The sequence below is a fragment of the Manacus candei genome, unplaced genomic scaffold (assembly GCF_025592945.1).
Source record: "Manacus candei isolate 608988 ecotype Guabito, Panama unplaced genomic scaffold, ASM2559294v1 h1tg000185l, whole genome shotgun sequence".
Lineage (NCBI taxonomy): Eukaryota > Metazoa > Chordata > Aves > Passeriformes > Pipridae > Manacus > Manacus candei.
Genome location: NW_026138233.1, coordinates 137,468 through 158,528, shown reverse-complemented (window position 1 = coordinate 158,528; position 21,061 = coordinate 137,468). Strand labels below are relative to the sequence as shown.

General features: G+C 53.9%; 1 protein-coding gene across 1 annotated transcript in view; it reads left to right on the top strand.

Moving 5' to 3' along the window:
* The window catches only part of LOC127464027 (zinc finger protein 551-like), a gene marked incomplete at its 3' end in the record, with an annotated part of 68,060 nt that extends 57,206 nt beyond the window's left edge, over positions 1–10,854 (top strand). Inside the window, exons 3-4 of the mRNA XM_051774122.1 lie at positions 9,979–10,650; positions 10,725–10,854. Coding sequence (XP_051630082.1) covers positions 9,979–10,650; positions 10,725–10,854 — 802 coding nt within the window. The remainder of the gene's footprint in view (positions 1–9,978; positions 10,651–10,724) is intronic.
* Between the last annotated feature and the right edge of the window lie 10,207 nt (positions 10,855–21,061).

Here is a 21,061-nt window from a genome sequence, read left to right as displayed (position 1 = left end):
ATGTCCAGGCAAAAGGCCTTAAAATCAAGTACCCAAAATTCATGGCCTGTTCTTTTTCCCACAAAAGAAGGCGTGGTGAACTCTCCAGACCAGGGAATTGGAAGATCTCCCCAAAAATTCCTTTGGTACACGCTGCAGGGCCAACGATTCCTCTGCTCTGCCCTGTCGGCGCTGCTTTGTCTCACGGTGCTGCCGTGAGCCCGAAGCCAGCAAGGCCTTGGGCCCACCCGGTGTCAGGGGAGGACTGAGAGCCCCCAGGGAGGAGGAAAGCTGGGCAGGCCCCAAGGCTCCTGGGCCTCTTCCTTGGCAGCCCTTTGGCCAAGGCCCCGAGGCAGAGGTGGGGCTCAGCCCCTGCCCAGCAATGGGGCACAGGCTGAGCCCCAGGGACACCAGACCCAGGCGGCCTGAGCTCTTCTTCCTGCAGCGTCTGCCTGGGGCAGCCCAGCCAGGCCTGAGTCTCTCCAGGAGAGGCCAAGCCCAGCCAGAGAGGGCTCAGCCCTCTGAGCCTGCACTCACTGCAAAGGGAGCAAAACATTGGCCCAGAGGACATCCTGCCCCCAAATGGAGAACTGGAAAGGTCAAGAATAAAAAAGTCACCCCCCTCCATTGTTCAAGAAATGTTCAGATCTCTTTCCTAAAAGCATCCAGCACTCAGGTCACCCAATTTTCTCTCTGACAAGGGGTTTTCCATCGTTCCACTCAATTCCCAGCCTGCCCAGTGTTGGAGAACATAAAGCTGAGTGGGAACAATTTCAAGTATGGCGCAGAATTTACAACCCCGGTTACTGTAAAACTCCTCCCCTCCTTGCCCGGTTACCCAATCACGTTCATCCCTGAGCTGTCAGTCTTATGCTCCTCCTTAGTCCAAACTCCACCCTTGAACCTGCCCTATATAAGTTACTGTTACCCCCAATAAAATCGGCATTGCTTCACGGGACCTCTGCTGTGTCCCGAACCCTTTTGGCAGTGCCGCGTCCCCATTCCTTTTCCCCGCGGGTCGTGGCAGCCCAGGATCACTTTTGGGGTCCTAACCCCCACTTTTTCCCCCCTTTCCCACCCCTTACACATCATTCCCCCAATCCCCAGCCCCCTCATGCTCAGTTTGGGGGTCCCACCCTCCCCTTTTCCCCACTCTTCTGACCTCTCCCTCCCCTTTCCCATCAGCCCCCAATCCTCATTCCCCCTCCCCCTCCACTTTTGGGGGCTCCCACTCCCCTCCCACTCAGTTTGGGGTCCCACCACCCCTTTTATCCCCTCTGTCTCACCGATCCCCCTCTTCCCAACACCCCCTCTCACCCAAGAGCTTCTCACCTTCAGCAGGGGGGGCTCCCAGTAACACCAGAGCCCATAAATGTCACCCCCAAAAAGGGGTTTGGTGGCATCCTTGGTGGGCTCTGAGTGGGTTTGCGAATTCCTTGGGGGGCTGTGGGGTGGTTTAAGGGGGTCCCAGTACACTTTGGGATGTGTTGGATGCTGTGTTGGGGTGCAGATGTCCCCCCAAAGCTCCCCCAGAACAGAGGGACACAAGGGGGGGGCACAGAGGGGTCCCCATTCCTGATCCATCCTGGAACAGCCACACTGGGGGCAACTGGGATCAGAGTGGGAGCAGCTGGGACCCTGCTGGGTTTATACTGGGATCATCCTGGGAGTAAATGCAATAATACTGGGAGTATGGGAGAGGGACTGCAACCATACTGGGGATGACTGGGATCAAAGTGGATTCATTGAATCCACTGGAAGTGTCTGGAATTTACTGGGATCATTGGGGGTGACTGGACTCCTAGTGGGATCATACTGGTAGCAACTGGGACCATGCAGGGGCAAGTGGCATCCTCCAGGCAGTGCCTCCCCTTTCTGAGGAGAGAGTTAAAAAAAACCCCACACCCCCCCACAGCCTTTGGAGGGTCTTCAACCTGGAATGTGGATGTGCTGGTTGGTTCTTTTGTGTGGGTCAATCACCCAAGGCAAAAACTCCCCTCCCCCGTTCAACATCCCCCCTTACAGCAATGCAGGGCAAAGAAAGATTCCCTGCCTGGGTTTTTTTGAACAAGTAAACCTGTGACAACCTCCCAGGCTGCTGAGCAGGGACAAGGAGGCAATGAGGCCCCAGGGCTGCAAGGGGCACTTGTCTCCTCATGGTGGGACCGTAAATGGGCAGAAAAGAAACCCCCAGGCTCAATTTGGGAGCAATAGTGGGCAACCATTCTTTGTTATCAGCCCCTCACCCATGGGAGGATCTTCCCCCCAACCATGAGTGTGCCCCGTCCTCCCCCAGGGCAGCTGAGATTTACTCACAATTTTACACATCCAGCAAATGTCTTACATATTCACTCCTTCCCTCAGAAAGATCACACCCATGGGAATTAGCTCAGAGAGGTCCTTCTGAAGTCCTTCCAAAGTCCTCATTTGGTCACTGGGGCCTGTTGGTGGCCTCTTGGTGGTCTCTGGTGCTTGTTTGGAGCTTGAACTTTACTTGACCTTGTCTGTTGAGCAGAGTATTTACAGCTGGATACAGAGGGTCCTTGTTCAGCATCTCTTCTCCAAAACCTGGACACTTATGTGACAACTACCCCAACTGAAAAGCATTCAGAAACTTCCTGATTTTGTAACTCCCCTGCCAGAAACTTCCACTGCAAAGGTCCCTGGAAAATTGCCGAGCAAGGGAGAATTCCTGCTCTCAGGAGAGACCCCGCCTGGTTTGACGGGAGGCCTGGGAAGGACCCCCCTGGCAGAAGCTTTCCCCCCAGGCTCTCCAAGCTCCCGGCTGTGGGCAAAGCCAGTCCATGGCCCAGCGGGGTGGGCTGGGGCTGCCCAGGGGCAGGAGACACGGGCCCCACGGAGCGAGGCCAGCGGAGCCCCAGTGGGCCGGGGCTGGAGCGCCCGAGGCCCGGGAGAGGCTGGAGAGCAGGTAGGGAGCCCGCAGGCCTGCCCGCTCCCAGTTGGCAAGGGCTGCAGGCAGAGAGGCAGCTCTGCAGGCCTGGAGCAGCACAGGGGCTCTCCAGCTCTGCCCTCGGCACAGGCCTCTCCCAATGCACCAGGCACAGACGGGCACCATTGCAAAGGGGAACCTTTTAGCCCCAGTTTCGGGGGGAATCACAGACTCGCCCCAAGGAGCCACAGCCAAGAGTCTGGTGGCAGCACGGGGCCCTTCCTGGAAATTAGAGACCTTTCCTAATCTTTCAGTGGGCCCACTTTGCCTTTGGATTCGTTGTTTCCATTAATCACAGAGGGGGTGTTAGGCCATAAATCACCTTTAGCCAGCACACAGCAAAAATTCCTCACAAGCTGCTTTGGAGAGAACACAGCTTGGGAAAAGCACTAGAACTGTCAGTTTTGTGAGAGTTACCCTCGATAAGCTTCAGTGAACAAAGCCTGGGAGAGAAAGATGTGTTCTTGAACCTGCATATCTGGAAACAAGGGCCTTCTGCAGAAAGCAGCAGGTAAGGAGGAAGATGAACAAAGGCTCAGCATTTGTGGGGGAAAATGCCCACTGGAGGAAAAAGATGCTAAAAAGACTGAAAGTGTGAACTAATTAGCATAAGCAACAAGAGAGTACTGAGCAAGAGTGGCTAAAATACTGATGAATGAAATGGAACAATGAAATGATGGCATTTGGAACCGATGAACATTATTTCTTTGTCATAAATGTGTAAATGGGTGCAAAAGTGATGTACTGCTGTCTGTGTGAAGGCAGCATTGTTGTTGGCCACATACACAGCCAGCAAAGAAAGTAATGCCTTGCTTTGTCACACTAAACCCACGGTGTTAGAGGGTTTGATTGATCCCAACAATGTCAGAGCATTTGGCAACACCCTCAGCACTCAGTCACTTGCACTGCCAGCATGGGGGCCAAATGCTCTCCTTGGAAAAAACATGCACTGCCATCATTTCCAGGAGCCCAGCTCCAAAATTTGGATAGCACTTCCCAAATTGGATATGTCTGGGGATTGCTGCCATGCCAAAAGGGCCAGGACAGAAAGCTGCTGCTGGCCTTTGCCTGCCCTGGGAAACCTTTCCTCTGCCCCCCAGCACTGGGGCTGGGTGCTGTCCTTCCCAAGGGAAGGGACTGTCATCCCCCCCAGGAGCCACCTCCAAACCTTGGATGCCACCTGCCAGCCTGACTCTGTCAGGGATTGCTCCCACCCAAAAGGGGCCAGCACAGGAACCTGTTGCTGGCCTTTGCCTGCCCTGGGCACCCTGTCACCTGCCCCTGAAACACTGGGGCTGGGACTTTCCTTCCCAAGGGCAGTTAATGGCACCAACTTTCAGGAGCCCACCTCTGAGCTTTGGGCATCATCTCTGTCCTGCAAAAGGGGCGTTTCCTCAACCCTTTGTGTTCCCTTGGTCTGTCACAGCCCCAAAAAGGCTGAGACCCTTGTTCCTGACCACTTTTAAAGAGGATTTGAAGCTTAAAGTCTTTTAGGAAATTAATCCAAAAGAGCCCCCCATTTCCAACAATGGCTTTCCTGCATTACTGGAGGGAGCAGTGAGAATTTTGGGATGAAGTCTTTACTCTGCTGCTGATGAGCTCAGAGTCAGTGTCTCCTGTGCTCTGGCCACGGGGCAGGGCCTCCCTGCCCTTTGGTCCCTGCCTCCTGGCCACCCCTGTGCCAGGGGATACTGTGCAGGCCACCTGGAAACAAACCCATTCCAGCCCAGCATTCCCCTGTGTGCCCACTGGAATGTGCACCAGACACCCTGAGGGAAGAAACATTTCCAGAGGAGAAGACTTTGCTCTTCCTGCTGCAGCCACAAATGGGACAAATGAAACCCTCCAACTCTGTCTTTTTGCATCAGCCAGTCAGACACCACTTTCTTCTGGCCAGGGGGTGTGTGGGGGATAACTCCAGCCCTCCCTGCCCCCCCAGCCTTTTCACTTATTTATATGTGTTTAACAAAGAAAGAATTTAAAGGGCATCAGTTCTAAATTACATCATCCTCTTCAGTATTTAGTATTCTGTCCTCTATTGGTTATTGACTTCTCACTTCTCATGCTAATTAGTCCCCATTTTTCAGGCTTTTTATTATCCTTTTTCCAGACAGGGAGTTTCCAACACCTATTGTATGGTCTTTGTTAACCTCTTCTTTATCTTCTAGTTCCTGCACAATGTCCTTGTGGTCTGTAAATTCTGCATTCCTTGTGTCCAGTTTCAGCAATCCACCTCTCTCCCCAGGCTTTGTTCACTGAAGCAGATCAGGGCTAGTTTAGCAAAACTCAAGAGTTGCAATAATTTTCCCAAGCCTGTTCCCACAAGAGCAGGTGATGACAAACTTTGCTAAGTGCTGGCCAATAGTGACTTAAGACTAACCCACTATTTAGGATGAATATTCTGGTTATGATTCACTAAAGCAATTAACTAACAAGTTAATGAACACCATTCATTTAAAAGAATCAGGAAATGATCTCGTTCCCAGCAGCAGCACCGAGTGCCCGGAGCCGATGTGTGCAAGTGCTGGGCTGGAGCAGAGACGTGCTGGAGGGGCAGATGGCAATGGGACAGCACAGAAAGGGGAAACGCTTCCCCCCAGGCCAGGGAAAGGCTGGGTTGGTCTCTGCAGCCCTGGCAGGAGAGGTCTTTGCTGTCGGGGGGGTCTCTGCAGCCCCTGAGGGGCTGTGCTGGAGGAGAAGCTGATCTCAAGGCAGGACAGAGACGCTGAAAATGTCTTTGGGTGGGCACAACCCGTGATTCAGGAACACTGACAGTCATCCACAGAGCCTTGGTTAAATCATCAGGTGGGTGATGAAGGGACAGAAGGGCCTGCAAAGCCTGGGAGCAGGTCCCCCATTCCATTGCAAGTGGGAACACCGTGGGATCTTCTGGCAGGGCAGCAGGGCTGGGCACAGGCAAGCCAGGAGATGCTGGAGGCTGTGGCAGACAGCTCTGGGCCCCAGACAATCCCTGGGCTGCCCAGGGCTGCTCTCTTGCTGCCAGACAAGGGGGTCTGGCTGGGCAGGGGAAGGCTGAGGGAGCCAGGGCTGCAGGGAGCAGGGAATGGTGGAGCTGCAGGACAAGGAGCAGAAGGGCCCTGCAGGGCTGCAGCAGAGCTGATTGCAGGGAGCTGCCTTCAGGGCAGGGATTCTGCCCCTGGGCTCTCCCTGCTGAGGCCACACCTCGAGTGCTGTGCCCAGTTCTGGGCCCCTCACTTTGGGGAAGGTGTTGAGGTGCTGGAGCGTGTCTGGAGAAGGGCACTGGGGCTGCTGAAGGCTCTGGAGCACAAGTGCTGTGAGGAGCAGCTGAGGGAGCTGGGCTTGCTGAGCCTGGGCAGAAGGAGGCTCAGGTGGGACCTTCTCACTCTCTACAACTCCCTGACAGGAGGGGGGACCCGGGGGGGTCGGTCTCTTCTCCCAGGCAACCAACAGTGGGACAAGAGGGCACAGCCTAAAGCTGCACCAGGGGAGGTTTAGGTCAGACAGGAGGCTCAAGTTCTTCCCAAAAGGGGTGACTGGGTGTTGGAATGGGCTGCCCAGGGAGGGGGTGGAGTCACCGTCCCTGGAGGTGTTTCAGAAAAGACTGGATGTGGCTCTCAGGGCCATGGTCTAGTTGACAGGGTGGGGTTGGGTCATGGCTTGGACTCCATGATCTCAGAGGTCTTTTCCCACCTCGTTGATTCTGTGATTCTGGAATGGCCCCTTGGTTCCATGAGGTTTTGCAGTGTCACAGTGGCCCTTTGATTCCATGAGGTTCCACAGGATCACAAAGGCCACTGGATTCCATGAGGGTACCAAAGGTCTCAGGGCTCGTTTGATTCCATGAGGCCCCACATGTCACACTGGCAACTTTGTTCCATGAGGCTCCACAGTGGCCCCTGGGTTCCTTTAATTCCATGAGGTCCCGCAGTGTCACGATGGTCCCTTGATCCCATGGGGTCCCGCAGTGTCCCAGGGTTCCTTTGGCTCCATAAGGCTGATCTCGGGCTCTGAGACAGAACTGAACCAGCAGTGGTTGTCCAGAATGTGCCCTAGAAAATATCTGTGTAACCAACTGCAATGGAGAGAAACCAGTCAAGGAAAGGAAAGAAACAATGAAGGGAGGAACTCGTGGTTCACAGAAGCAGCAAAGCAGGCAAAGGTGGGGTGTTACAGAATCCCAGAATGAAAGAATGTGCGGGTTGGAAGGGACCCCAGAGGGATCATCAAGTCCAACCCTGAGCCCTGCCCAGGCCCATCCCCAAGAGTCACAGCCTGTGCCCCAGAGGATCATCCAAACTCTGCTGGAGCTCTGTCAGCCTTGGTGCTGTGCCCACTGCCCTGGGGAGCCTGTTCAGTGCCAACCAGCCTGGGGGGGAAGAACCTCTTTCTAACATCCAACCTGAGCCTGCCCTGACACAACTCCAGGCCATTCCCTGGGGGCTGTCCCTGGTCCCCCCAGAGCAGAGCTCAGGGCCTGCCCCTCCTCTGCCCCTCCTGAGGAAGTTGGAACTACCATGAGGTCTCCCCTCAGTCTCCTCTTGTGCAGCTGAACACCCCAAGTGCCCTGAGCTGCTCCTCCTAAGGCTTCCCCTGCAGAGTCTTCCCCATCCTGGTGGCCTCCTTTGGACACTCTCGACTGGCTCAATCTCTTCCTTCCATTGTGTCCCCCCAGAGTGCCCCACTATTGAGGTGAGGCCGCCCCAGGGCAGAGCAGAGCGGGACAATCCCCTCCCTGGCCCGGCCATGCTGGGCCTGATGCCCCCAGGACAGGGTTGTCCCTCCTGGCTGCCAGGGCACTGCTGACTCCTGGCCAAGTGGGCACCCCCAGGACCCCCAGGGCCCTTTCCCAGCACTGCTCTCCAGCCTCTCATTCCCACTCTGTCCCCACATCTGGGGTTGCCCCATCCCAGGGGAAGAATCCAGCACTGCCTCTTCTTGAACTTCCGTGGCTCTGCTGCCAACCCATCCCGCCACCGCCCCAAAACACCCACCGGGGACCCCCAAAATCCCCCTAAGGGGCTTTTGCGGCTCAGCTTTGGAGTCCTGTAAGATCCAAACATTCTCCCCCTACACCCCCCCCCTTCCAAAAAAGAAACAAACACCAAAACCCCCACCAAGATATCTGGGACAAGCTCCCCCTTCCCGACCCCCCGCGAGATGGGGCGGGGGGGACGATCCTGTTGCCGTTCCCGCTCCGCCTTTCTCCCTGCCCTTCCTGCCGCCCCTCCTTCTCCTGCTGCATCGCTGCGGCCGCGGGCGGAGCTCTGGGGTGAGCGGGGGAGGGGGACGAGCCGATGGGAAAGGGGGGAAAGGAGGGAAACGGGGGGTAGGACCCCCAAAGGGAGCGCGGGGGGCGGTGGGTGAGCCCCAAAGGGAGCTGGGGGGAGCCGGGGTTTGGGGGGCCGGTGGGCAAGGGGTGGGCGAGGGGGGCTAAGGGGAGGTGGGAGAGCGGGCAAGGGGTTCCCTTGGGGGTCCCTTGGTGTCCCCATGCGTTGATCTGTGGAGAGGGGGGCCCTGGAGAGGGGACACCCCCGGGCTCGCTGTGCCGAGCCGGCGGTCGGGGCCGTGCTGTTGGTTGCCGATCCCGGCCGGCTGAGCCAAGAGCCCGGCCACGTGTGCGGGGCCCGATCCGCTCCCTGCTCTCGTTGCCCCGGGGCAGCCTCTGGTGTCCCCCCGGCTGTGGGGGCGTTTTGTTGGCTCGGGCACAGGCGGCCCTTGTGCGGGGCTGTGTGCCGGGGGGCTGCTGGGGGTCCCCGGGGGGTGTTTTGGGGCGGTGTCGGGGTGGGTTGTGGGCAGAGCCCCGTGGGTGGTCGGGGGGCTGCGGGTCCCCCCCTTGTTGGGGGTTGGTGTTGGTGGGTGAGGCCCCGGCGGCTCCATTGTGAGGCCGGTGTGGGCGGGGGGGGCTGGTCCGGGGGAGCCGGAGGGAGCCGAGGCAGCGGGTTTGGGGAGCCCTCGGGAGAGCCGGGGGTGGGGGGAGGAAGGGCGGGAGCCCCGGAGTGTGGAGAGCGGAGCGGGGCGATGGCGGAGCTGGGGGACCCCCGGCAGGCTGGAGGGGGGAGCAGGGAGAGGGAGGAGCCCCGGGAGGCTGCAAGGGGGGTCCCGGAGAAGGGGCAGCCTGGGCAGTGGGGACCCCTGGGATCCCCGGGCCAAGAAAGTGGAGAAGACGGAGAGGGGGAATGTCTGGGAACCCGGCCCCCTGAAGCAGAGAGTGAGGGAAGAAGGGACCCCTGAGACCCCCAAAAGCCCCGGCATCCCTAAGCGGGACCCTCAGCAGCCCAGAGAGGGGAGAGCCCAGAAGGTAAAGGTGCAGAGACCAGAGAGGGGGAACTTCTGGGAGGGGTTTTTTGGGCTGAATGTTCATATATGGGAGTATTTTTTTGCTGTCCCTTGATCTTTTGCAAATTTAGGGGGACTTTGTTTTTTTTTCCCAAATGTCTGTGTTTCCTGTTTTTCTGGTCTAAATCTTGTTGTTTAGGAGATTTCTATGGACACAAGATGCCCAGTGAGTCCTAGAGCTGGACTTGGGCAGGAGGAACTCCCAAGGCAACGTGCTCACCCCTTGTTTTCCCCCCCCATCAGGATTTCTGCTTCCCAAAGCTTGGGCGGATGGAGGAGGAGGCTGCGAGGAAGAGGAAGATGCCTTGGGCCCCCCAGGCAGGTGAGGAGGAAGTCAGTGCCCCTTTGGGTGGGTCTTTTGTCTTTTGTGGCCGTCCTGGTGGGGCCGGAGTTGGGGGGATGTCCTTGGGCTTCCCTGTGGGCCGGAGGCAAATCCCCTGCGTGTCCTTGTTGGTTCCTGCCCCAGGCCCCGAGGTGAGGCCGGAGAGCGCGGAGGACAAATCCCGGCGGCAGAGCCTGGTGGGAGAGGCCGTTTTGAAGGGCTCCCCGGCGCAGGAAGGCAGCGGGGAGGAAAAGGGCCGGAGATGCCCCCGCAGGAGGGGCTCCAAAGCCAGCCCAGGGGGCTGTGAGGAGGAAAGAGCCAGCATGTGCCGAGAAGGCGGCCGGAGCTTGAGGCGGAGCTGCGAGCTGGTGGTCCCTGAGCAGCCTCCCAGCAGGGAAAAGCGCTTCAGGTGCTTGGAATGTGGGAAGAGCTTTAGGAAGAGAACCTACCTCCTGAGGCACCAGGACGTCCACACTGGGGAACGGCCATACACGTGTGAGGAGTGTGGGAAGAGCTTCAGTGACCACTCCACACTCCGCAACCACTGTCGCATCCACAGTGGGGAACAGCCCTACACGTGTGGGGAATGTGGGAAAAGCTTCAGGGAGAGCTCCAACCTCCACAAGCACCGTCGCATCCACACTGGGGAACGGCCATACACGTGTGGGGAGTGTGGGAAGAGCTTCAATCATAGCTCCGCCCTGCTCCAACACCAGAGGATCCACAGTGGGGAAAGGCCCTACATGTGTGAGGAATGTGGGAAGAGCTTCAACCATATCTCTACCCTGCTCCGACACCATATGATCCACAGTGGGGAAAGGCCCTACATGTGTGAGGAGTGTGGGAAGAGCTTCAAACAGAGCTCCCACCTCCTCAGACACCAGACGATCCACAGTGGGGAACGGCCCTACATGTGTGAGGAGTGTGGGAAGAGCTTCAAGCGGAGCTCCTGCCTGCTCCAACACCAGAGGATCCACAGTGGGGAACGGCCCTACACGTGTGGGGAATGCGGGAAGACCTTCAATAACCGCTCCACCCTTCGCAACCACCGTCGCATCCACAGTGGGGAACAGCGCTACACGTGTGGGGAGTGTGAGAAGAGCTTCAAACGGAGCTCCCACCTGCTCCAACACCAGATGATCCACAGTGGGGAAGGCCCTACACGTGTGGGGAGTGTGGGAAGAGTTTCAGGGACAGCTCCAGCCTTTGCAAACACCGTTGCATCCACACCAGGGAATGGCCCTACAAGTGCTTGGAATGTGGGAAGAGCTTCAGCACAAGCACCAAGCTGCTCAGCCACCAGCACATCCACACTGGGGAACAGCCCTACACGTGTAGGGAATGTGGGACAGCTCCACCCTCTACACCCACCTTCGCATCCACATCAGGGAGAGGCCTCACAAGTGTGGGGAGTGTGGGAAGAGCTTCAGGGACAGCTCTGCCTTGACCTCCCACCAACGGACCCACCGGTAAGAGAAGCCCCGAGTGCCCCGACTGCGGGAAGAGCTTCGGCCGCTGCTCCAACTCCATCAGCCATGGGAGGACCCGCGTTGGATGATCCACAGGGACCCCCGTTGGGCACAGACCTGGTGTGCTGGTTTAAAGGTAAACCAGCAGGGGAAATGACAGCGGTGACCCCTAGAATGGGATGGAACACCTGGAATGGGAATGAGACTGCCTGGAATGGGAATGGGGACATCAGGAATGGGATGGGGACAATAGCAATGGGATGGGAACACCAGGAATGGAAATGGGAACACCTTGATTGGGGAGATTGGGAGCAGACTGGGGACACTAGGAATGGGAATGGGGGCAGCAGGAATGGGAATGGGGACACGTGGAATGGGGAGGGAACACCTGGAATGGGAATGGGAACACCTGGAATGGAAATGGGGACACCAGGAATGGGAACACCAGGAATGGGAATGGGAACACCTGGAATGGAAATGGGGACACCAGGAATGGAAATGGGAACAACTGGAATTGGAATGGAGACACCTGAAATTAGAACACCAGGAATGGGAATGGGAACACCTGGAATGGAAATGGGGACACCAGGAATGGGAATGGGAACACCTGGAATTGGAATAGAGACACCTGGAACGGGAACACCTGGAATGGGAATAGGAACACCTGGAATGGAAATGGGGACACCTGAAATGGGAATGGGGACATTGGGAATGGGAATGGGAACACTGGGAGCAGGTTGGGGACACCAGGAATGGGAATGGGGACACCTGGGATTGGAATGGGGACACCTGGAATGGGAATGGGAACATTGGGAACAGACTGAGCACACCAGGAATTGGCATGGGGACACCTGGAATGGGAATGGAGACACCTGGAATGGGAATAGGGAAAACAGAGGTGGGATGGGAACACCTGGAATGGGAATGGGGACAATAGGAATGGGAATGGAGACATCTGGAATATGAATGGGAACCCCAAGAACTGGGAATGGGGAAAACAGAAGTGGGATGGGAACAGCAGGAATTGGAGGAGGGACAATAGGAATGGGAATGGAGACACCTAGAATGGGATGGAACACCTGGAAAGGGAATTGGAACGCATGGAATGGGAATGGGAACACCTGGAATAGGAACTCCTGGAATGGGAATAGGGACAATAGGAATGGGATGGGAACAACTAGAACGGGATGGGAACACCTGGGACAGGAATGCAAACCCGTGGAATGGGAATGGGAACAGCTGGGCCCGGGCTGTGTCCCTGGGGAAACAGGAGGCCAGGCCCAAAAGAGTTAACTAAGAAATTGGGGCCTGCTAACAAGCTACCAACATCCAAGACCATCTGTGCTCGTTCTGTTCTACTGACTGGAGCAAAGCTTCAGAGAATAGTGCAGGAACATGTCCTAGGCCTCGAGGGGATAAATTAGAGAGACAGCAGGATCAGGGAGACATTGGAATAGGAGGAATAGGCCGGGAGCCAGGGCTTTTTCCAACCTTCAGTGAGCGGGTCAAGAAGAATGGAAGAGAAGGAAGGTCAAGCTGAGGAAGATGAGTTGAAGCCCCCAGAGCCATGGAGGAAGAGTGGAAGTACCCTCAGGATTGAGGGCCAAGAGAAACACCGCCCCAAGCCCCGCCTGAGCTCCACCTCTACTCCGCCTGTTATTAATATGCATCGATAGATGTTGTAATCACTTGAATATGCATTTAATCCCAGCTGAAGATTGGATAAAAATGCTGATTTTGTGTGAAGCCTTGGAGTAAGTTTGTCCAGCGCCAGCTGGCTTGCTCCCAACGTTGAATAAACAAATCCCTTGCTGCTTAAAGATAAAAAAGTCTCTGAGCAGTTTCTCGGACCAATTTTTCGCATTCAGCGCCCAGTCAGTCCCAGGATGATCCCAGTCACTCCTGGTCTCTCCCAGTTTCTCCCAGTTTCCTCCATGTGGTCCCACTCATTCCCAGTTGCCCCCAGAAGCTTCCAGCATGATGCCAGTTCCTCACAGCCGCTTCCAGTCATCCCCAGTGCACTCCCAGTTGCTCCCAGTATGATCCCAATCACCTCCTGCATGATCCCACTCACTCCTGGTATGATCCCAGGATGACCCCAGTCACCCTCAGTGTGGTCTCAGTTGCTCCCAGCATGGGTCAAGCTTCTCCCACCATGATCCCAGGATGATCCCAGTTGTCCCCATCATGGTCCCAGTTGCTCCCAGTTGCCCCTAGCACAGATCCAGTCACTCCAAGTATGATCCCAGTCCTCCCTCCTGACAGTCCCAGTCAATCCCAGTTGCTTCTCTTGTAGATCCAGTCACTCACAGTTCCTTCCAGTTGCCCCCAGCCTGGTCCTAATTCCCCTTCCCGTAGTCCCAGTCACTCCCAGTATGGTCCCAGTCACCCCCACCATGGTTGCAGACACTCCCAGTATATCCCAGTAGAGCCCTCAGCATGCTCCTAGTCCTTCCCAGTCACTCCCAGATGCCCCAGTAACATTCCAGTTTCCACCAGTAGGATCCCAGTGACTCCAAACCTCTCCCACTATATCCTATGTGGCCTCCAGTTGCTCCCAGTAGCCCTCAGTGTGGTCCCAGTTGCTCCCAGTATGATCCCTGTTTCCCCAGTTCTGGTCCTGGCGGGTCCCAGTGTGCTCAGATCCTGCTCCCGGGGGGTCCTGCTGGGTCCCAGTCCTGGTCCCGGTGTATCCTGGTGTCCCAGTCCATCCCAGTCTGTCCCAGTCCATCCCAGTCCGTCCCAGTCCATCCCAGTCCATCTCAGTCCCTTCCCAACCGTTTCCCGGGTCCTGCCCCCCCGCCCCCCAAGATGCTGACGGGGTCGGGGCTCCGTCTTTGGCTTCGTCTCCCTGGGCCTGCCTGGAATGAAGGGGCCGCTGGGACACTGCGGGACCTCCTGAGACCAAAGGAATTCTGGGAGAATTTGGATACTCCTGGAATCAAGGCACAACTGGGACACTGCAGGGCCCTATGGAAAAAAAGGAACTTTGTGACACTGTGGAATTCCTGGAATCCAGGGGCCTTTGGGACATGGGGGCCTCATGGAACCAAAGGAACCCTGAGGTAACGTCACGACGGAAAGCTCTAGACACCTCAATATGAGAATCCAGGAACTTTGTTTATTGTAGATTGATAGTAGCTTAATATACACTCTATAATAGGTTCATGAATATTACAGAAATCAGGCTCATTATTGGTACTCGGTTAGGTGGTGATATCATCTTAACTGCTTTCCACTGTTTACACAGGTGGCTCATTAAGTGCCTTTGTTTTGGTAATGCCTAGCTCCTGTTTCTCAGTTCAATTTAGAATACCCAAGGACACTGCCACTTTCTCAGGGCCCTGCTATCTCTAACTTTCTCATGGGCCTAGGGAAACTGCTTATACTTTAGCAGTAGTCTTATACTTTAACAGCTCATCCATAGCCTTAGCCATGTTCATATGTCCTCGCATTTCTAACCAATCCTCTACAATTCCCCCGTTTTTATTATGGGTCAACAATGTTTTCTTTGTCGTAGTATTTAGACGTCTAGTAATACAAGAAAAGGTAACACGAGCTAAAAGGCATACCAAATAAGCAAGTACGAAAAGGATCTGAGGCAGATGCCAAGGACAAGCAAAAGGATGATTGTCCTGTTTGATTTGCCCAGGTGACCCATATGTTTTTCCGAGGGTCAATGGTGTGAAGAGCCCCAACATTGGCAATCATACCCGTGAAAAGAAGAAAACTTATTACATAGCCGTACAATGAAATAGACAGAAATCCTAACATCTTTGCTATACTAATACACAAAAACAGTAAATCAAGTCCGGGCACGTAAGTCTTGCAGTTCCTTTGTGTACAGTTACTCAGTTAATTCAGATGCTGTTCCAGTGTCTCCCTCTTCAGCAGGTGCAGGGGAATCAGGTGTTGAAGAGGCTGGAGGTGGTGGTGTAAGGTCAGGTGAGGCTGCAGGCACCGCAGGTGTCTCTCCTCCTCGTTCTTGAGGGCTCTCAATTGCTGGCTTGACCCAACGACTGGGAACCCACAGGGTACCTGTAGAAGTAGACACACAGAAGTAGCCTCGGCCTATAAAGATGACTTCTGCTGGACCTTCCTACATCCCAGTTTTAGGATTCCGATAATGAACCTTCATGGATGGTCCTTTTGACACCTGCTCTTTCTGATTATGTTTGATGATAGGAGGTACTGAATCATCTCCGAAAATACACAAATGGTTAAGGACAAAAAGAGTTTTGCTAACTCTCTCTCGGGCATCCCTGATGTCTTTGTATTTCTCAAGGTAGCTTTTAATTGTTCCATTCATTCGCTCTACTATAGCTTGTCCAGTAGGCGAATGAGCTATGCCCGTAACATGCTTTATGTCCCACTGCTGCAAGAATTGTCCCAGAATCCTGCTAACATAGGCAGGTCCGTTATCTGTTTTTAACGTTTTAGGGACTCCCATGACAGCAAAGCAATCTGTCAGATGACGCTTCACATCTTGGACCTTTTCTCCTGGCTGCAGCATGGCCCATACGAAGTGACTGTAGGTGTCAATTGACACATGCATGTATTTCAATCGACCAAAAGCAGGAACATGTGTGACATCCATCTGCCACAACTCATTAGCTTTTAGTCCTTTGGGATTAACTCCCACTCCGAGGCCTACTCCTTTATTTTGCTGACTGCAAATAGGGCATGCTTTCACTATTGCTCTGGCATCTTCAATTGACAGTCCATATGAGTGACTGAGACCTTTTGCATTTTGGTGATATACAGCATGAGCCTCACGTGCTCTCAGGAAAGGAGGTATAGGAGCTTCTGTGACTGTTGACACTAGACGATCTGCTCTAGCATTTCCTTCTCCCAACCCTATATTCCATTGATGACTCCTGATATGCAACACAGCATATCTGGCTGACCGGTAAGCAATTGCTTTGTGAAGCTGCTGTAATAGTTGCATGAGTCTGGCATTCTTAACTTCTCTAATGCTGGCATCTTCGATTCGATTAGCTACTCCTGCAACATACATCGAGTCTGTAACCACATTAAGTGTTTGATCTAGCCAGTGAGATAATGCCCACACAACAGCTGCAAGCTCTAATGTTTGTAAAGAGTCCTTTAAGTGAGCGCTTAAGAAGTGTTGATGCCACCGCCCTTCGTGCCTCCAGGTGGCTACGGCACGCTGTGATCTTTTTCCAGCGTCAGTGAATGCGGTGATTGCATTCTGAAGTGGTGTCGCAGATCGCTTTGGAACTTGCAGCCACGCCTGGTTAGCCATCCAGGCTAGCGTTGGTGACTGCAAAGGACGGATGTTAACGATGGCATCTGACACGAGTAGTGCTCCTTGCAGCTCAGGAGAATGGACTAAATACCAATCCAAGTCCTCCTGTCTTATCGGTACTTGTATCTCATGTGGTTCTGACCCGGTCGCTTGCACAATCCGGTTTCTGCCTTTTTTAATGAGCTCTGATAAAGTCTGAATCCTTTCCTGGACTGTTCTGCGTGGTTGCAAAGACGTTGTCAGCCATTCTAACACAATTTGTTGCCCTTTAGTTGATGTTGCAAGCCGCTTTTGATTGTCCCCCGTTTTTATTTTTTGCTGCGTGAGGGCTCCCATAAAATGCTTTTCTCCTGCCAAGATGGTGAGATTGACAGGTACACCCTCTATCCGTCGGTGTGTGACATGATCTGCAATACTGGTCGTAATCCGATGTAAGAGGTTTCGCTGTTCCGGGGTGACAGTTACTGCTGTTGAAGGGTCTGTACCCTTTAATAGCGGCCTGAGGGGTTCTAGCCACTCATTAGGTATTCCCACTACTGGACGCAGCCACTGTAAGTCTCCTAAGAGTCTCTGAGCATCGTGCAAGGTGGCAATCTCTATATTGATAGACAATTTCTGAGGTCGAACGACAGAGTCTGTGATTTGCCAGCCTAAATAATGCCAGGGACTGGATTCTTGAATTTTCTCAGTGGCTATGACTAAGCCTTGCTGCTGCAACTGATTAACCAGCTGCTGTTTTTGATCTTTTGTAAACTTAGTCGGCTGGGCGAACAATAAATCGTCTACGTAGTGGTAAATGACTGTCGAGGGCCATGATTTTCTGATTGGCTGTAATGCAGCGTCCACGTAGAGCTGACAAAGAGTGGGAGAATTCTTCATTCCCTGAGGCAACACAGTCCACTCATAACGTTGCGCTGGTCCTTCCTTGTTTATAGCAGGAACAGTGAATGCAAAACGCTGACGATCCTGCTCATGTAATGCAATAGTGAAGAAGCAGTCCTTAAGATCGATTATTAACAGGAACCAATTTTGTGGGATCATAGCTGGATTTGGCAGTCCTGGTTGTAATGCCCCCATCGTATGCATCTGGGCATTTACTGCACGTAAATCATGTAACAGCCTGTATTTCCCAGATTTCTTCTTGATCACAAAAATAGGAGTATTCCACGGGCTAGTTGACAAACGCAAATGTCCCTGTTGTAACTGCTCTGACACCAACGCATGTGCCTGTAAAAGACTTTCCCTTTTTAAGGGCCATTGCTCTACCCACACCGGCGTTTCTGTCTTCCATTGGAGCGGGATCGGGAAAGTCCAGGCAATGGCCGTCATGCTAAAGGGGATCTTGGTTCGTTGGTCAGAACCACCCCCAATCTGAGCGAGAATGTCTCTCCCTATTAACGCTTGTACTCCATCGGGTAGGGGGAGAACAGACACTGTACAGTTCACAGTCATTTCATCCAACGTGATAGTTATAGGAGGAGACCTTTTTGCCAGAGTCAGACCACCCACTCCTGCAACTGTTGCTCCTGAGTTTACCAAGGGCCACGATGTGGGCCACTTGCGAGCTGCAACAATGCTGACGTCAGCTCCCGTATCCAAAAGAGCAATTAAATGTGCAGTTTGTGAGTTCCATTGGAGCTGGATAGCTTTTCGTGGTCGTCTGGCCAAATCTATTGTTAGCAGAGCCGATGTACCGGTAGATCCGAAGCCCTGATCTCCTCGTTCGGGCTTATCCGATGGTCAGGAGCGATCTGAGGGAGCGGTATCAGTTGTGCGATACGAGATCTGGCCGGTATATGCAAAGGTGGAAACAGTGTATTTACCATGATTGATATTTCTCCAGTGTAATCGGCATCAATCAGTCCCACTAAAACAGTTAATCCAGCCATTGTGGACGAGGATCGACCTATTAACAAAGCCCCCACTGGTTTGCCGTCGATTAACACCGGCCCGTGCACTCCTGTCGGTATTTTCTGAGGACGCTGGTCTATTAAGGTGCAGTCTATTGTGGTTGCCAGGTCCAGCCCGAGGCTCCCTCTGTTTGCGGGATGCAGTGTGAGGTCTGAGCCGGGAAGCTGTGAGTAGTTGGAGCCGTCACCTGTGTCTTGGCGCGGGACCCCTTCGCGCTGGCTTTCCCGTTTCCTGACCCACGCCAGCACATAGCAGGAACATGCGTGTTTTGCTGACAGCGAGAACACCACACCGGACCGGACTGGCACTCTCTTCGTACGTGTCCGTATGCTCCACACCGAAAACAGCGTCTTTGTGCTGGTCTGCTTCGTTGCGTGGCTCCGGTCGGAGCTTGTAAGGGCGCAAGCGCGGCTAAAACCTGAGAGCTAGTAGCCTTTGCCTGCTCCTTTAAGCTTTCACCTAGCTCTTTAACCGCGTTCACTAACATAGCATTAGGCCCCTGGGGTATTTGCGCCATTCGCTCTAACAGCTCCTCAATTGACCAATTACCCGGGAGCGTAACAATGACATTGCGAGCTGTAGAATTACAGTTCTGCAGCGCACACTGCTTTAGCAAAGCGCCGCGCATATATTCGGGAACCCCCGCTAACTGGATGGCATTAGCAACCCGATCTATAAACGATCCAAAAGGTTCATCCCTTCCCTGTTTGATTCCCATATATGACGGAATTCCCCCTGGAGCTTTGATCTTATCTAGAGCGAGACGGGCTAGGCGCATAGACTCCCTGATCTTATCCGGCCCTATTAACGCTTGTGCCTCTATTCTGGCGTACGGTCCGAAGCCCATTAATTCATCGAGCGTAACCCCGTGCAAAGGGTCAGCTGCCTGTCTCTGAACCGCTACGGCCTCCTGGCAAAGCACCTGCCAGTGCGCACTATGTAGCATTTGCTGATGCTGTGAAAGAACCAACTTCATAATGTTACTAATATCTGCTGGTAAAAGCAAGTTGCTACCCCAAATATAATTTAACATTTGTCGGGTAGGCTCACCCTGGATTCCACTCTCATTAACGGTAGCACGCAATTGCGACAACAGCTCCCAATCAAGGGCAGTGATATTCGCTACCAATCCACCCCCTTGTGCCAGAGCATAAACTACTGGAAAGGCATTAGTTAAAGTTTCTGCCGCTTCTTTATCTCCCGCTTGCAAAGCATCTGCGGCAATGCCTTGCCAGAGCTTTCGCCGCTCTGCCGCGACAGTACTCGATGTATCGGGTGAGGGGAGTGACGCAGCCCCGGTAGACGAGGTCTGCTGGGACTCAGGGGACGGGCTAGGGAACTCTAGGGAAGGGGCAGTGGGAGTAATAAGAGCCTGCTCTTGGGGTTCAGGTGGGATATGTACAACATTAGTCGAGGGAGGCAGCGGGCACGGAGACTCAGCCGCGAAAGGATTGTCGATGTCTCCCAAACGCTGCGCAGCAACTCGGGCAGCCTGCTGCTCGGCCTTATGTTGTTGTAAAGCATTAGAAACAGCCTGCCACTGCTTGGCTAACTTTTTAGCTACTTTATCATCATTCAATAAATCCTCCCACAACTTATCCCCGTACCGTTTCCATTCACCTTCATCAAAGACCGTATTGGGGTCCACAAAACACCCTTTCGCAAACCCCACCTTAAGCAATTCCGGTAAATCCTTTTTTAAATCTAACCCTTTAACTCCCCGCTTTCCCAGAAAGCATTGGAGCAATGATAGTGCCGCCTGTCTCTCCATTACCTAAAAAAAACGTGTTACCACGCTTTGTGCAGCCCTTTCCACGAGACTTTGCGGCTTTGTCGGCGGGCCTCCTTCTTCAGGAGTCTTCCCGGGCGCCGGGTCCAACTATTTCGTTGCTGGGAACGCAGAACTTAACTCTTTCGCCGTCCGAAATCCCCGAAAGGGAGGCGTCCGGCGGCGGCAAGTTGAGCTCTTTTTCGTTCAACCCTTTCGCCTTCTTGTGCTGCACGGCAAGACCGACCGAAACTCCTACGTCCGACCGCGGCTGCGAGAACCCGACTTGGCTCTCGGGAGTCTGACTTGACTCCGACCCAGGAGATCCGACTTGATCTCCTAGGGACCCCCCCTTGGTCCCTGTTACACGGGTGCCAGTAATAATGTCGCAACGGAAAGCTCTAGACACCTCAATATGAGAATCCAGGAACTTCCTTTATTATAGATTGACAGTAGCTTAATATACACTCTATAATAGGTTCATGAATATTACAGAAATTAGGCTCATTATCGGTACTCGGTTAGGTGGTGATATCATCTTAACTGCTTTCCATTGTTTACACAGGTGGCTCATTAAGTGCCTTTGTTTTGGTAATGCCTAGCTCCTGTTTCTCAGCTCAATTTAGAATACCCAAGGACACTGCCACTTTCTCACAGCCCTGCTATCTCAAACTTTCTCATGGGCCTAGGGAAAACTGCATCTTATACTTTAGTAGTAGTCTTATACTTTAGCAGCTCATCCATAGCCTTAGCCATGTTCACATGTCCTCGCATTTCTAACCAATCCTCTACAATTCCTGGTGTCCCCAGTCTGCTCCCAATGTCCCCATTCCCATTCCAGGTGTTCCCATATCCATTCCTGGTGTTCCCATCCCATTGCTATTGTCCCCATCCCATTCCTGATGTCCCCATTCCCATTCCAGGCAGTCTCATTCCCATTCCAGGTGTTCCATCCCATTCTAGGTGTCACCGCTGTCATTTCCCCTGCTGGTTTACCTTTAAACCAGCACACCAGGGCTGTGCCCAACGGGGGTCCCTGTGGATCATCCAACGCGGGTCCTCCCATGGCTGATGG